At 39.4% G+C, this 16,857-nt stretch overlaps 2 protein-coding genes across 5 annotated transcripts in view; one reads left to right on the forward strand and one right to left on the reverse strand.

The window, feature by feature from the left end:
* The window catches only part of LETM1 (leucine zipper and EF-hand containing transmembrane protein 1), a 31,387-nt gene extending 17,094 nt beyond the window's left edge, over nt 1–14,293 (reverse strand). For both annotated transcript variants that reach the window (XM_055722394.1, XM_055722384.1), the window contains exons 1-5: nt 14,156–14,293; nt 9,951–10,008; nt 6,476–6,932; nt 1,545–1,688; nt 305–442 (exon numbers count right to left, since the gene is read on the reverse strand). In XM_055722394.1, coding sequence (XP_055578369.1) covers nt 305–442; nt 1,545–1,688; nt 6,476–6,932; nt 9,951–10,008; nt 14,156–14,234 — 876 coding nt within the window. In that variant the 5' untranslated portion in view covers nt 14,235–14,293. The remainder of the gene's footprint in view (nt 1–304; nt 443–1,544; nt 1,689–6,475; nt 6,933–9,950; nt 10,009–14,155) is intronic.
* A 9-nt stretch (nt 14,294–14,302) lies between these two features.
* The window catches only part of NSD2 (nuclear receptor binding SET domain protein 2), a 102,507-nt gene continuing 99,952 nt past the window's right edge, over nt 14,303–16,857 (forward strand). For 2 of the 3 annotated variants that reach the window (XM_055722343.1, XM_055722363.1), the window contains exon 1: nt 14,305–14,442. The gene's annotated coding sequence lies outside the window, so the exon portion shown is untranslated. Of the gene's footprint in view, nt 14,443–16,857 lie in introns of all 3 variants that reach the window. The other variant, XM_055722333.1, reaches the window with a different exon arrangement.

Raw genomic sequence — 16,857 nt, forward strand, 5'->3', positions numbered from 1 at the left:
AGCGTGCTTTTTTTTTATGTTAGAATTAACTTATTAATGAAATAAGAGAACATGCATCAAATGAGCAGAAATCTCTAGAATCAGAGACCAAAATTACCAGCTAGAATACCAGAGTTAAGAACAGTAAAACTTCAGCACACTGAAGTGTTACTTGTAAAAAAGAAATATATACCAAAAAAACTATTACACCCTGCTTTTTCAAATCCAACAGAATACAGGTATCTAATGATTATCATAAAGCAAAGAAAACACCAAGCTATTTTTTTTTGGTAGGAAAAGAAAATACATTTTAAAAAATGTTTACCTTTTGAAAGAATGTTGAAAAATCTTTTGTAACATTTCCTTTGGCTGCTTTGTTTTTTAAGGCCATCTCCTCAATGGTGTCTTGAAGGAATTTAGCCAATTCAAGCTTTACTCTCAATTCTTTCTTCAATCTTTCCTCCTGTTAAAAAACATACTTGGTTTTAAAAGTTCTTTCCAAAAATATGCAGACGGAATACCACTTCTGCCTTCAGACAAGTTATGTGGAGTGCTCCTGAACTTCTGTAACACACACACCCACCACAAGAGGACATTCACTCTTATCAAAGATTCCCAAATCACACTGGAAAATACATTGATCAGCTCAAAGCTCCATGAAGCATGAGATGCAATGCCAGCAGAGTTAAGTGCAGCACGAGTGGTTTTGCCTGCTAAAACTAACATGCACCCTCTGAACTAGTAACAAAAAAATAGAAACTAAAACTGGTTTGGGTAATTCCTAACTCTTGTATCCAGCACAGAAATCCTACACTGTACCTCATCCAAACAAAGATGAATTTATCACAGAATTAGAAATTAATGGTTACTTAGATCCAAGTATACAAACATGGTTGATTACATCTGTGACTGACTGGGAGCTCCCTATGTACTAACCTCATCTAAGTCTTTTGGGCTCTGAAAGTGAGAAATTGTGAGGCTTTTTGGTGTGTTTTTACAAAGCTCAACAATTCCGTGAAAACATTAACTAAAAGAAACAAAGTTTAAGCAAAACAATGCATAAGAAGCTATTTTAACTATTTAGTATACATACAAGAAACACTGCATCAAGAATAAGGACTACAAATGTTAAAGTCTGCCTATTTTAGTATAAACTAGAAAAATAAAGTTTCATAGCTTTCACTTCTACTTTAAGAGTCACAGAAGATGGAGATGAGGAACGTGAGAAAAAAGGAGCAAAAAAGACAGGAGAAACTTATAGCCCTCACAGCTAAGCACCTGCATACACAGAAAGGTAAACCAGGACAGCTCTGATTCTTTATTATATGTTAACAGCAAGCTCATCAAAACAACATACAGATGACAAAAGCATTCCCCTAATACTGAAAAGAATTTCTAAATTTTAGATTTTTTCTAATTTTAAGACTTTTTCTAATTTCTTTCTTTACAGAGGAAAGTTGTAATTTTTTCAAAACATATTACTGATATTACATTACATACCATGTGTATTATGATATGTAAAACATATTACATATGTTTTTCAAAACAAATTCAGACCTGCTTACCTTTTTAGACTTTGTCTCAAATGTAGAGGGAAGCATATTGGGGAACAACTTAAGAGCTACTGGGAGCAAAAACTCCATAAATGGGACAACAAGAAAAACTAGGAAAGGGACCAAGCGGAAAAGATCGGCACATATTCGAAGAAACTGGAAGAAAAAAAAAAAAAGTATTGATAAGCAAAATCTTAAGTATTTATTTCAAAATTGCTTGATATGATCATCCACATTATCACTGAAGCTCACATAGATATAGATATATATTTTAACTACAAGGGAAAGTGAAAACAACACAGAAAAAGGACGCAACAAAGTCAGTTTTCAGTATCTTTTTCTTCCAAGTTGCTATATACTACTGAGTACCAGAGTTTCAGCAGTTTTCAGCACTACAGAAAGTATTTCACAAGCCTCACTGTGTCTCAATAGGATTATTGAGCAAGTATCTCATTTAAACCTCTTAAAAGCACCTGAAAACAGGAGGTGGTCATTTGTTGCTGTTAAAGCTGCTTAACTTCTTTTATTCATCTTTATTTATGCTCTACCACTTCTTACATGCATGAGCTAGTATGCACTAAGTAATCAAGAATAAAATGAAAGATCCCTCCCTCTCAGCCTTCTAACAATTGTAATGTACATTTAAATCCAGGGTGATGAGCCCAGCTTGGTAGATCCTTTTTTTAAAACCACTGCTTTTCTAGAGCAGTAATCCTCTGAAGCAGGCCGATGCATTACTTACTGAATATTGAACGGCATAAAATAAATATTGTCCTTCCAATTTCTGTACACCCATAAGTGTACCTGTAAGGTTGTACAGTCTATAACCAAATCTTTCAGTGCTCACTGGAAGCTTAATAACTTGGTTTATAGTGGGGAGTGCAGACTCCACCTCATTTTACAAAGCAAATAACCAGTTACTGGGAATACTGTCAATTCGTAAATCAGAGACTGAAGGTCAGACATACGCTACACTACTGCCACAGCACTGTCATTCAATATTATGATTTGATAAACACTGCTATGATTGGCAAAAACTGGCAACATAAATGCTATTACAGAAGTAAATGCATGCTTCCCTCTCCATTCCCTCCCTGCAGCTCATGCCAATTCAGGGGAACAGCAGCAACAAGCAGTATAGATTGCACGTTGCCAGGACTGCTTTGCTAGAATACAAAACCAGTAAAACTTCAACCATAATTTTCTTAGCATAAAACCAGACAAAATCTTTAGATACTGTTCAAGGAATGCACAAACTCCACAGTTCCAAAGTTCTACATTTTTCTTTGTATATAAAAAATTCAGTTACCCAGAAGGGATGCTTTGGTCCATTGTTTAGAGGCTCAGAGATTTTTCCATTCAAACAACAGAAGACAATGACTACCAGGGAGTTCAAAAAGATGTAAGAAAATTTTGAAGAAAAATTTTAAAGTCAGAAGAAAAGTACATTTTCCCAAAACAAAAAAAAACCCTGAAAAATTTCTAGAGCACAGCACAGAGATCCTATTTGTACCCAGTATATTTTCAGACAGTGCGTGCAAGTATTTGTATAAGGCAAAATCCGTATCTAAGGAAGCAGTTTTACAACCGGATTAAGCTAACTTAATGCTAACCTGAGACAATGTATAAAGAGTCATGACCGTGCACTAGCAGTCACAATGTGAAGGTACACCACTGATCCAGCTAAAACTAACCTATAAATACATACACAGACAAGCGAAAAAGGATCAAGGATCAGTAGAAACCAAAAGCGGGTGGAAGAGCTGTTGGAAGCCTTGATTTAAGCACCAAGCAGGACTGGTCTTTTTTGCAGCAGCACCGCCCTGGATCAGCTTACACAAAACATGAAACTGCAGCCCTGTGCTACCTCAAGGACAACAACTTTGCATAGGAACCTAATACAATGGTGCATGATTACACACACATTACTGGGCAGCACAGCATGAAAAGCTTGTGACTACTCTCTATCTGCTACTACTGTTCACGAATTCCACTTTTCCCTCCCCTGCAGGGCTAAAATGGTTTGCAAACTTGCCACAAACTCCACACTGTTTACCATCTCACCTCTGTGTCCTGAACCATCCTGCTGTAGGAGGCAGCACTAGAGCAATTAGTTTTTAAACAGCCAGTTTCATATTTTGCACGTTTTACTTCTTCCTGCCTTCTTTCCTAAGTCCAGATATAGGATCCTGTTGAATCCAAACCCCACTAGCAACTGTACAAACAGAATTTTGGAACTGACTTTTGGTTTATGTAAGCAATAGCTCGCTTGCATTAGCCATGCTACAGCTGCTTGTTAATGTGGTTGGATTACTTGGGTATCTTTCCATTATTGCCTCCAAAGAGGAAGGAAAGGGCAGGCAGAAATAGCTCATTTGTCAGTCTGCGTGAAGATAAGATTTCTCTAGGACTTACAGCAATATGTACTTCAAATATATACATATGTTGTTGGGGATTTTTTTAATTTCAGGAACATCCTTTGCAAAGTTGAAGCCAACCTGGCATCAAAGTTTTAAGACTTCTTTAAATCAGTCAATATACTACAATTTCAGGCTGAACTGATAAAAAGAAAGTTTGTTTCAACACAGTTCAAAGTAAGGTTTTAAAAAAGCACATGTAAAGGCTCTTGTTCAACTGTAAGCTGGTTTGCTTTTCACCGACCCTGGGTTCTAAGCCTACCATGACTCCATTCAAGAGACATGATGTTCTCTACCTCCGTATAAAGAAAACACAAAAGCTAGACTGAGAAAGTAACATTACTGTAGTACTTAAAACTATCTTCTCCACATCGTCTACACTGGATTGCATGCATACAGACACACACATACACACATCACTAGGTAAGAGACAAGCTACATCAATGTAAACACTAATATACACCTGCACGATAAATTTCTATTTTATTTTAAATAAGGGAACTGATACTGAACTCGCACATCTGCACAATAAAAAAAAGCATTCAGGAAGGACAAATGCCAGATCACTATGTAAATATGAGAAAGACAGCTCTATCATCACTAGGTGATGAAATTAAAGGGCAACCAAATTAATAAATCCATCTATTGATGGGAGTAATGCATGTATGTCCAAAGATAACTTACTACTTCTAAAGGTTCATGCCTTCTAGAATACAGTCCTGATCTTTCAGCAGAAATATTTCCATGATATCCATATTTTACTATTGTTTGTTAATTTCCCAGAAGTATGTGAACATGAAACAGGCAAGAAAACCAAATGCTTCCAATCTTGCTCTCTGGAAGATTTTAAACATGGTTTTAAACCATGAATTAATTTGTCTCACTTGGCTTTCCAAGTTCCCCAAAGCTCTCAATAAGCCAGCACAAGCTAGAACTGCTACTTCTAGAAGTCCTGCAGTCCTCATTCCCCCCCTATCCTCAGTTACCCTTTCTTGGCACTACATAATCCCCTGTCTCATGTCAGCACAGACTGTTATATTTATTGCTGAGCAACGTTTCAGCTGGATCAGCTGCCAAGCATACACTTGTACCAGCATAAGGAAGAGGGCAAAAATAAGTAGCATGAAGATGCTCAGGCCAAATACCATCAACCAGTGCTGTTGTAGAAAGAGACCAGATGTAGTCACAGATGAAAATTGCTACATGTGCATTTAACAATTTTTGTTACTTGTCTAACTTGGTGAATATAGGAAAAACACTTTTGTATACTGCATTAAGATGTGATGGGTTTCAATTACACATGAAAATGTTCAACTATGTCCCTAATTTTATCAGGAAATTATTTAAATGAGCAAATATTCGTGTTTTTGATCATTTCAACACATTTCAACAAAAAAGCTTTTGGAAGGCAGAGATGTGAACCTAACCCATTGCGCGTACAGTGTACAAACTGCATAGAACCAAACCATGAATGCAAGCAGCACTATTTAACTCTGCTGCCAGAGTACATACACTTTTCACTAGCCCGCGTTTCTTCTAGCAATAGCTGAAATATTTTTAAAAAAAGGCAGGAAGACAAATACTTTATCTGTATAAACGGCTTTAAAAATAGTAAGATGAGAACTATTAAATCAGCATGTTTCATATATTCCTAATGAACTAGTGAAGTTAAACAGTACTGCATCCTTTCAAAAAAAAAAGTTTTAAACTATACCAGTTTCAAAACACCTTTATTTCAGTCTTTCTGTATATAAGCTCACATAAAAGATATATGATAATTGAAAACATTTAAATTTTAACTGAATAAGCATATTTACTTGATCCACAAACTGAAATTACTATTGAAATGCACGTGTTAGCTAATTCGAAAGCACCCTCATTTTGCACTCCACACTTCATCTCCATGCTCTTTTCTTTAAAATTAGCAGTTGCATGTTTACAGTTTCATAAATGTAAGCTACATGCCATGAAGAAAAACAAAAGTATAGAACAAAAACTTTCCTCAAATTATCTTCTTTGGACTAAAATTATCTCACAAACAGATTTATAACTGAGATTGTACTAATATCTAATTATCAATCATGCATTTTAGCCTGCAGCTTTTTTTCTGTTTAAATAAAGCACAGCAACCTCACAACAGAATTGGCACAAATCCAACCTTCACTAGAAGTGTCTTCCCTCTGCTTTTCCAGCTGAAGTGAAAAAGCAGAGAAAGTGACCATGTACACACATAGCACATGGATGGGAACTTGTGAACAAACCACAACCACTGTCCACATGACAAAGCAGAAGAGTCCTCTGCTGTTCCAACTAGAAAATATCAAATTTATCTTCAGTAATGGGGAACAAGACTAAAATGTTTCGGGGTCATATCCAAAATTTTTAGTGTCCACATAGGCAGGAGGGGGAAATACACTTAGCAATTTTAATTCTAGGAACAGAAGACAACAGAAAGAACTAGCTAGATTAAAGTAAAATGGAGCAATTGTTAAGGATACTCAAATGAAATTGGTATTTACTCAGTACCTGTCTCCGCTCTCGACGAGACAAAGTGTTTCCATGAAGTACTCGCCAAAGCATCCTTGCAGCTATTTTAGTGTCAATCCACAGTAAACGAAAACCATGGTAATAGTGCTTCAGTTCGTCCACAATCCTCTGTCCAATAGGTTTTTTCACAACTTCCACTTCTGTTGGACTATATACAGGACCTCCTTCTTCTAACTTCTTGTTTCTGTCCTTTAAGGACTTCAGTGACTTTTCAACTATGGAGTCATCTTGAAGGGGATGTGAAGAGTGCCACCATCTAACTGGAAGATACTGGGGACCTGAAACACCCATGGTTGCTAGTGGTGTCCATGAGCCAGAAGAGCTCCTAAGAGTAAAGTATATTTGTTCAGATCCTTTAGTCCAACAACAGTAGCGATCTTTTTTGGAGTATCCGTAAACAGGAGGGACACTAGTGCAATATTTAAAGTGTACAGTCCTTCAAAAGAAAAAAGCATTCAGTAATTAGCAGTAGTTCGTAAGTTATTAATATTTTTATATTTATATAGTTATATAAATGTATGCATTTATAAAATGCATCATTTGATAAATATTTACCACATATTTAAGAAAAAAAACCCCAAATTTGTGACCCTTCTGATCCAATGCCTATACCTGAACAGAATATTTGGCTTTATTTCATGACACAAAAAAACCCTGCAGAGAACTTTCCACTAAACTTTGTACAGGTAACTTATTTTACTCCAATTAAAAAAAGAGTAGCAACCAGAAGTGCTTTCCATTTAGAAAGCTACATTTGAAAATAAATCTGTAAATCCGTAAGTAACATAAAGCCCCCTCTATTACTTCTCCTGTTTGAAGAAAACACTGGAGGAAAAAAAAACCAGAAGTTGTTGTCTTGGGATAGGTGCAGAGTTAAAGGAAGAGAATTAACATCGGAGAAATCTGATTTTCCTCCATGTTTTCCAAAAGAGTTCCTCTTTTACTATCTCCATGCATCTAGTTTTCCTTTTTCAGCAGAAACTTTTGCACAAACTTCCATCATGGTACTGAGCTGAGGCACACAGAACCAACACTCTTCTACATTGTTCAGAATTTTTCCCTTTTCTTAATTAAATGTAAATTCAAGTTAGTCGGGAAACATTGCTCAAACACTCATTATACACACAGAAGAACTACTCAATACACACAGGATTGTACACACATAAAAGGATGTACCAAACTTAAGAGTAAATAAAATATTTTACATAAACGAGCTCCATTAAGTGTCCCTCAAACTGAAACGCCAGCATTATGTCATCTACAGGATAGAAATGACTTGGGTGTTTCTTTATGGAGCCCTTATACTACCAAAACAAAATCAGAACGTGTATTTGTCTTCAGTCAATGAAGAGAAAATAGGTGCAAGTGGCTCTACAGCTCTGACAATGACAAAAAAAGTTTATTGAACATTTGTAAGTATTAGCTTCACTCATTTTTCAGCCAGACATACTTTTTAATCTTACCACATGCATCCAATAAATTTTAATCGTTTTATCTATATAATGTTATTCAAATAGAGCTTTGTACAGAAAATTGACCACATTATTTCTTTTTAAAGACACATTATCATTATTTTCTAGCTTAAACCAAAACTAAGCATCTGACCATTCAGTGGTCAGATGACTGCTGAAACATACACAGCTACACAAGACATTTTCTTTTCTGAAAGCTGGAGAGGGATTTTTTACAAGAGAATGTAGTGATAGGACAAGGGGTAATGTTTTTAAGCTGAAAGAAAATAGATTTAGACAAGATATTAGGAATATATTCTTTACTGGAGGGTGGTGAGGCACTGGCACAGGTTGCCCAGAGAAGCTGTGGATGCCCCATCCCTGGCAGTGTTCAGGGCCAGGCTGGATGGGGCTTGGAGCAACCTGGTCTAGTGGAAGGTGTCCCTGCCCATGGCAGGGAGTTGGAACTAGGTGGTCTCTATAAGGTCCCTTCCAATCCAAACCATTCTTCAACTCCATGACTCTTGATTAGCTAGAAAACTACAGATTTGCACAGACATTAACTAATGAGAATTACTGTTCCTTTAAGAAAATAAAGTACATATTCAAAACCAGATTAAAACACCTGCATAAATCAATCGATCCTGACTCCATATCATTTCCCAAACACAGAGCTCCAGGCCTACAGACAAAGTTCCACCTACATACAAATACCTACATTCTACTGCGTGCAGAGAAGGGAGGTCTGTCAGCAGAATTGGTTCTGAGTTGTCTTGTGAAAAATTTTTTCCCCTGCAATGTGCCTCTCTGAACACACTTTCACTAGCACGATGTCAGACACAGAGCTTCTATCCCAAACTGTCCTCAGTACTTGTTTCATTAGAGTCCCTTGCTTTTGGATCTGGGTCATGTGGGGTATGGGCACTAGCTTGTTTTATTTTAGGCAGCAACATTACATTAACAGCAGCTTGTGTTTTATTTTAAGCAGCAACATTACAATAACAGTAGCTTATCGTAAAAAAACCCCAAACTTCTCAAAAGAACAACAAGAATTTCTGTCCCAATATTCAGATGCTCATAAAACAAACTTAAAGCTGTAAGTTTCTGATTTTCCAAGAGAGAGGCCCCATATAATAATCTACTAAAAAGTAAGCAGAGATTTAAAAATGCTTTATATATTAAAAAAACTCTCATAACTGATTATACGGTAAGTGACATAAAACTAACATGACTAAAAAAAGAATTACTTTGTTTCCTATTACAGGGTTATGTCCATGGAGACATCTTCATGTTAAAATGAAAATTTAGGAAATTAAACACTAGTGACTGTTTCCTGTGCAGTTAGACTATAAATCAAGTAGAGAATATGTATTTTTTACATTCCATGAAGAAGCGCTAGGAAATTCATATCCACAAGTACATCTTGTGAGCTAAGTCATGAACAGAGAATGGATTCTGCCAACACCCAACTCCTTAAGTTCCATAAGGCCACACAGCAGCTCAATTCTTTTCCAGAAGAGGACACCATCTCCCAGTAGAGCCTCACCCAAGGCTGTAACATACAGTAAACTACTTTGGTTTACTAAAAATACAACTCAAAATTATCTACATTCCTAACTGTCAACTACATTTTTCAAACTAGCTATGACTGAATGTTTACTCTATGGAACTCCACAGTGAAAGTATGCAAGGAGCCCATGATATCCCCTGATGTCACCTGGAATCACTCAAGAACAAGACTGATGTTCTATTGCTTTCACATCATAAGTGAAACAAAAGGGAGGAAGTGGGAGAAAAAAGGAAGACATCACTTGCTTTCTCCCACACACAGCCAAACAGGTGAAGAGAGTAATACTCAGACTTCCTTTAATCTGTCAGTAACACAGCTGAAGCAACGTTTTCACACTTTGTCTAGATGATATAAACCTACATTCTATAATAGTATACTAACTGATGGCTTTGTACAGTTTTGAGTTTAGAAAAAAAAGTTCGTATTTACTCACATTTTGTTTGCCAACCTCAGGGATGTACAGCTAAAACATGCCCGATCTCCCAAGTTACCTAGAAAAATACCAATAATTAGCATTAATTTGGAAATTCAGGACTACATTTATCCATATAGCGAATTGTACACAAATACGCGAAAGACCAATCTTTACTTAGGAATGGCTACTAATGAAAGCACAAGAAAGATGCCATGTAACAGCAACTTCTTTATAGTGCACTGTTTGTAAGCATATTCACACTTTGGATGATTGTGCATCACAGTCAAGACTGAAAATTGTTTTGCTTTGACAAGAACCATGTGAAGCACTGAAGCCCAAATACCTCATCCTATGCCAACACAAATTAAAGCACATAACTTGTTCTTATTTCTTGCAATCTGTAATCTCAATTTACAGGATAAAAAAGAGAAAACAGGTAGGAAGCAATTCTGTAATATGGCTGACATCTCCATAAGCATTCAATACAAGCAACTGTATTTCAGAAAAACTTCACTAAAAGCAAAGGTAATTTTTGAACAGCTCCTTAACACAGTAGTAAGATGATCCAAATGGAGCACTTGCAAAGTATCTAGGATTAATTTCTTTTTTTAAGCAAGAAAACAAAACTTGAACACACCTCAACAAAGAGGCGGAACCACACTATGCCATTTCAATACATTGCTGCCCATTTTGGTTAGCACCTGGTAAAAATAGCTCTACCCCAGATCTCTCTGCAAAGGATACAAATTGCCTTGAAAAGCAAGAGACTGATCCAAAGAATATGAAAGGTTAGCTTTCCAGCAAATGCAAAGTTCCTCAAAATGAATTTTATTTGAAATGCTAACTCAGAAGCAGTCCTAATAATAACCAATAAAGTCCACAGGAAGGGCTGACACCTATAAATGGGCATTCGCTAGGTACAGAGACAAGCAGTATCCATTCTGGAAATAAACTGAGACGACCATCAAATGGTAAACTATCTAAGTCAGTTCACATGTTTCAGTAAAGGGCCATGCTTGAAAGCCTTCTGACCATCCAACACCATGGAAGCACCATCAGTGACATAAAATGCTACCTAGTGGCTGCATGCAATCTGTAATCACTAAAAATCATCCCTGAGCTCACTAGTAAATGATCGCTCTCCCTAAAGCAATTAGAACAAAAAATCTTGTATTGATATCTAGCTGCAATAGCTCAGTAGCTTTCCAAAACCAAGTGCAAAAAGACTCCTGAACAGATCAAAGGAAGATACATGAGCAACACTCCAAATGCCTTGACTCTTTTTGGCCAACTTTTCAGAATTCACTGTAACCAAAACAAAAATGGAAGGCTGGATGGAGTAGGCATGCTGTGGTTTGTTTCTCCTATCTAGAACCTACTATTTCTAGTCAGTCCTAAGAGACAGGAGGATAGCAATGTCATTTTAGAGGCTAGTGGTCAACTTTCCCACCATCAAAGCTAAGGTATAGCTGATATAATACATAACAGAACCTGAAGTAGACAATTTGTATCTGAGAAAACACAGCACCCAATGCTGATCACCAAAAGCCTTCCCCAACAAAATATATCCTAAATGTTCGAGGAAAAGCGATACCTCCAAAATCAGGTAGGGCAATTAGAACATATAAAAAGGGGGAAAGAGGAAGATGTTAACTTACCAAAGAAAAAGCCCAATAAGCAAGGGATGTCTCATGCTAAGCGGCCTTTGATATTATTACAGCAAAAGCTATGGCTTTATCAAGTCAAAGGAAAAGGATTCACCTATTTCAAGTTATATCAAACTCCAACAGGTATTCACTGCCATGGCAGGTAGAGCCAGGGGAAAACCTGTCTCTTTCTGGCTCAAAACTCAAGCCTTGAGAATCCGTAAAGGCCTCCTGATACTCTCTAGTATTTACAGAAAGATCAGTAGCTGAATTTCTTGGCTCAAAAGGTTAGCCGTCTCAGAAGGATGTCCGTGACTTTAAGCAACAGCTAAGCAAAGCAGAGAAGTACTCAAAGTTGCAGCATGGTAATCTGCTTCTCCCACCTGAGTGCCAGGAAGCACACAAAGCCTGTGTACCTGATAGAGGACATTGCTACGGACAGGTACCCTAGAATAAAGACGTATGATCTGGGAGATCAAAACTGATTTAGAGTTTCTTAGACAAAACTCTAACAGCAAGACACCTTCACATTATTATATATATTTCTCTTTTTTTTTTTCCAAGCAGACTCATTAATGCTAAGAAAAGGGTCAAAGAACAAAATTCCAAGGTTACCATAAGAATACATGCTGACTCAAACACTTTTTGTCATACAGCCATTCAGAGTGTGAACAGGTACACAGAAACATTTCACCAAACGATTCTGCAGAATAACTGTTAATTTCAGCTTTGTAAGTTCTGACAACAAAAGTTCTTTATGTTTTGCAGGGTCTGTTCCAATCATGTACTTAAGAGCAAGCCAGCCTGGAAATTATATACTTCCTTCAGAAGGGAGTAAAGTCCATACTCCTTGCTTCTAGGATAATACAGACATCCAGAAGTGTCTGAACAAGGTGAACGTAGCTTACCATACTCAACAGTGCCCATTTAAGAAACCTGCATTAGAATTACTTGGTTTGAAAGTGAGAAAGGTGGTAGTGCCAGAAAAGCTGTACGTTAACATACTCCTCATGCAAAAGCAGTAATGAGGATTTTTTTTTTAATTTAATGAAACAGCAAAACCAAAAGTTTTAAATATAGAATAGCTGTGTACCATTACTACATTTAGGGTTTTCAAAAAAAAAAAAAAAAAAAAGGCTAACATGAAGTAAGTCCCTACAGAAGTGTAAGCTTGCAGTACTTAACAGCCTGATCTGTACAGGAAGAATATTTAGGATTCTTGGAAGCACTTAAACTTAATCTTAGATTACTTACACGTAAAGCAAAGAAGATGAGCTAAGTAAAGCAAAACACTATATAAAAAAATTACACCATAAAATACTGTGTTAATAATAGATTAACACTCAAAATGAAAGTACGGATCGTATCACAAGTGTAGTGCATCACTGCACACAAATTACTTTATCACAGTATTTCAGCAAATAAGTATTTTCACATGGGATAAGATTTATAACATGGAAAATCATAGCCATCATTACCATTTCTTCTTATGCTACATCACAAGAAGAATAAGAACTCCCATCTAATTTGACGGTACACGGATGCTTTTCTTCCCATCTTAAATAAACTAGATGGCTAAGATACCACAGGTTTTTGTTAAGGTCACCGTCCAAGCTTAACCTAAATAAATGTCTTTACAACAGCAGCTTAAAAATATTATCAACTAGAAGAAGCTGCCACACTTCAGTGATTACTGGTAACCAAGAAGACAAGCTTGTTTATCAAAATGAAAAAGCATCCATATGGCTGATCAGGTTTGCCTGCATCTGAACATGCAGATACCCTGTTTTCAGACAGCACTTCAGTGACAAGTCAGGGCTCTGTGTCAGTGACAAACCTCTGCCCGTAAAGCTTTCATGCATTCCTCGCTAAACCCCTGCCATTCCAATCACGGACGTAAAGAGCAACCATAGGCCTCACGTAGGTCACATGTTATCAGCTGTTTCATGTCATTAAACTTGCCGCCCAAAAAACTGCCAAATTATTATGATCATTAATGGAAACAGTATCACGTACTGCACTTCCTTATTTTCCCAAGCTTTCAAAGCCGCTTGGAAGAAGGCAAATTCACATTTCCTTCCTAACAGACTAAGAAAATAAACTCTTGCAGGACTGAAACGTAGTAACATACTTCTGCACCTTAAAACACATGGCTTTTTCTTCCTCGGCCAGCTAGCATTTAAGAGGTGCATGCGCCCCAACTGCCGTGAGGGGAAAGCATCATCCCTTCAAACCGCCCTGACCGCCGAGCCGACAGCAGCCCCCCGCAGGGAGAGGCGGCCCAGGCGAAGCGCCGGGCCCAGCCCCAGCCCCGGCCCGCTGGCGCCGGCTGCGGAGAACGGAGCGGCAGGGACTCAGCCGGGGCCCCGCCGCGGCCCTTCCCACCCGCAAGGACCTCTCCGCCCACACCGGGAGCCCCCAGGCGTCGTCGCCGCTTCCGCCCGCCCGCCCTCCTCCCCAGGCCTCCAGCGCCGCCGCCAGCACGGGCCAGGCGGCAGCGCGCAGGGCCGGGCCGTGGGGCGGCTGCGCTTCCCTCCCCGCCGCCGGAGCCGCCTGACGGCCCGCGGGGAGCCTCACCCAGCTGGGACTGGCGGCGCAGCGCTCGGGGCAGGCGGCAGGCCCGCCGGCCACACGTCTGTAGCAGCATGGACGCCATCTTGGCGCTCGCGCGCGGCTGGGCGGCGGCAGCGGGCTAGCGGCGGCGGCGGCGGCGGGCTGACGGCCTGCTCATGTCCCGCCGCCCGGGCCCCGCGCTGCGCTCCCCACACGCCCAGTAGCGCCGAGCCGCGACCGGCGGCTACATTTGCATAGCGCCGCCCCGTGGAGCTGGGCACGCCGGGAAGTGTAGTCCTCGGGGGCGCACGGTAAGCCGGGCGCGGGCGCGGGGCGCGCGGCATGCCGGGGTCTGTAGGCCTAGGCGGTGTGGCGCGACCTCAGCCGGGCAGCCCGCGGAAGGGACTCGGGGCGGGGCGCGGTGCATGCCGGGAGATGTAGTCCTGCGGGCCCGCCGGCCGCCGCAGCGCTTTCCTTCGCCGGCAGCCGGTGAACGGCAGCGGCCGGCGGGTGGGCAGATTTCCAGCGATCTGCTGTGGGTGCGGGGTCGGGGCTGCAGGAGGCCGTGTGCCCCCCGCACCCCCCCGCCCCGCCTATGTTTACCCCAGCGGACGGTAGAAACGGCGTGCGGCGGGGCCGCGGCTCACAGCCCGCTAATTCCCCTGCCGTGCCGGGAAGGTCGGGCGGGCCGTGTGCGCTGAGAGGAAGGCGCTGGTACCGCACCTGAGCGGTTCAGGCCAGCGCGGCCGACGAGCGCGCAACCGCAGCCCCAAGTACAGGCACCAGTACCAGGCCGTCAGTGCAACGACGCTCCCTCACGCCTGGGGCCAAAATCTGACGGGTTTGGTGGTGTTAGGTACTGCTTAGCAGCAGTTGTTTCAATGCGTGCACATGTATTGCTTGTGGATCTCAGGATGTGTGATAAAAAAAATACCCTCCTTGTGGAGCTAAGACATTTCTTGATACAAAATAGCACATAAACTATTCAATTGACAGATGTGCTTTGCTAGTGCTGGTTAATAGTTTTGCTACAGAGGTTGCACTTCTTCAAATACCAGTCTACCACTGACCAGCATTAGGGTCTTTCATCAAATGTTTCAGTACTCAGTGTAGTATTAAATAGTACCATCAATTTTGCTTATTTTTTGACTGTATAGACAGTTGCAGGGAATAACCAGAATCAAACTGCAGAAATTACAACTTCATCGGAGAATGGGGAAGTTTTAAAAACTGTTTATGTGGTGTTTGGGTGCTAATGCCTGCCTTGTCACAAGAAAATGGGGGAGAAGCTGCTGGAACTGTTTTTCAACAAGATGGCTGACACTCCCTGTCAACAAGATGGCTGCCTCAAGGACAGGGCTCAAAAGTGACAAGGATACTGTAGGTTTAGACCTCTTACATTTCACAGGTTATTTATAATGCCAGGCATTTGTTCAGCTATACACCCACCCAAGCTCCAACGAAAATATGTGTTATTTAACCTTATATGTAAAGGGTTAGCAGAAGCTTCAGGTTTGACCCAAAATGTGAGTGAAACACCATCTCATAGCAGGAAAAAGCAGATGTGTCTGCAGTCATCCTTTCATGGCTGAGACTTGGCAAATGCAGGAAATTAACTGATCATATTTTAAAGTTCTTTTATGTATTTAAAGAAAATCCTCAGAGTTTCTCTTAAGTATGAAAAATTTAGATTGAATTTATACTATGTGCATTTTTAATTCAAAAGAATATGAGAAGATGGAATATTCAGTCTACTGAATCTTTAAAAAAAGAGCTTTTTCTCACATCTTTTCACCATGTTAGCGACAGAAACACTAGTGTTGTTTAAATCTAGTGATTGTTAAAAAAAATTATTTGTATTATTATTTATGTACCTATTATTAGAGCTACTTTTAAAATGTTAGGCTCCCAAATGTATTGCAAGATTTTTAGCCAGCTGTCTTTACAGGTATTTAAATGTGTAGTGCATTTAAATGGTTAAACTATTTCAAATGTGCAAAGTAACAACAGTGCTTTATGTTAACATGGCAATCTTAGAAAAAAATAAAAGCCAACAAAAAACACCAAACAATAAAAAAAAAACAACAAAACATAATCCCAATCTATACATTTCTCTCACTAGACTGGGTTTGTAGCCTTCTCTTGTTATTCTTTTTTCTTTCTGGTTGGCTGATAACAAAACCAAATGAAATGGGGCAACTAATGGCAGTTCCTCTAACAAAGCTGCTTAATTATGTAGAAACATTATATGAAGCCTATACAAGAAGAATAATATGCTCTGAAGTCATTAAACTATTGACAAGAGATTTCAGACAGCAAACAGATGATTACAGAGGTCTCAATACATTTATGCAGACAACTAACCAGTCTTTCAATAGTTTCATTAAATTCATTAGTATTCAGGGTGGCAGACAATGTAGATGCATGAGCCTTTTCAGAGCTGAATCCGTTATGTTTTTGTACAGTCTTTTGTTCCAGATTTGTTTATACCTGGAAGTTATACAGTTTTCTACTGTATATGAAAAGGGATGATAATACATTCTGAAAATTTCCTAAATGGATACAGTTTCAAAATACAAATTGATTCTGTGCATTTACCAAGCATTGTGAAATAACACTTAAGAAAAGATGAAGTAATAATTTTCAAATAGTTGTACAAATTGCTCCCACATGAAAAGGCCCAGTGATGGTAGGTGATGCATGGGCATTCCACATAAGTCTTTTTT

The sequence above is a fragment of the Falco cherrug genome, chromosome 1 (genome assembly GCF_023634085.1).
Source record: "Falco cherrug isolate bFalChe1 chromosome 1, bFalChe1.pri, whole genome shotgun sequence".
NCBI classification, from domain to species: Eukaryota; Metazoa; Chordata; class Aves; order Falconiformes; family Falconidae; genus Falco; species Falco cherrug.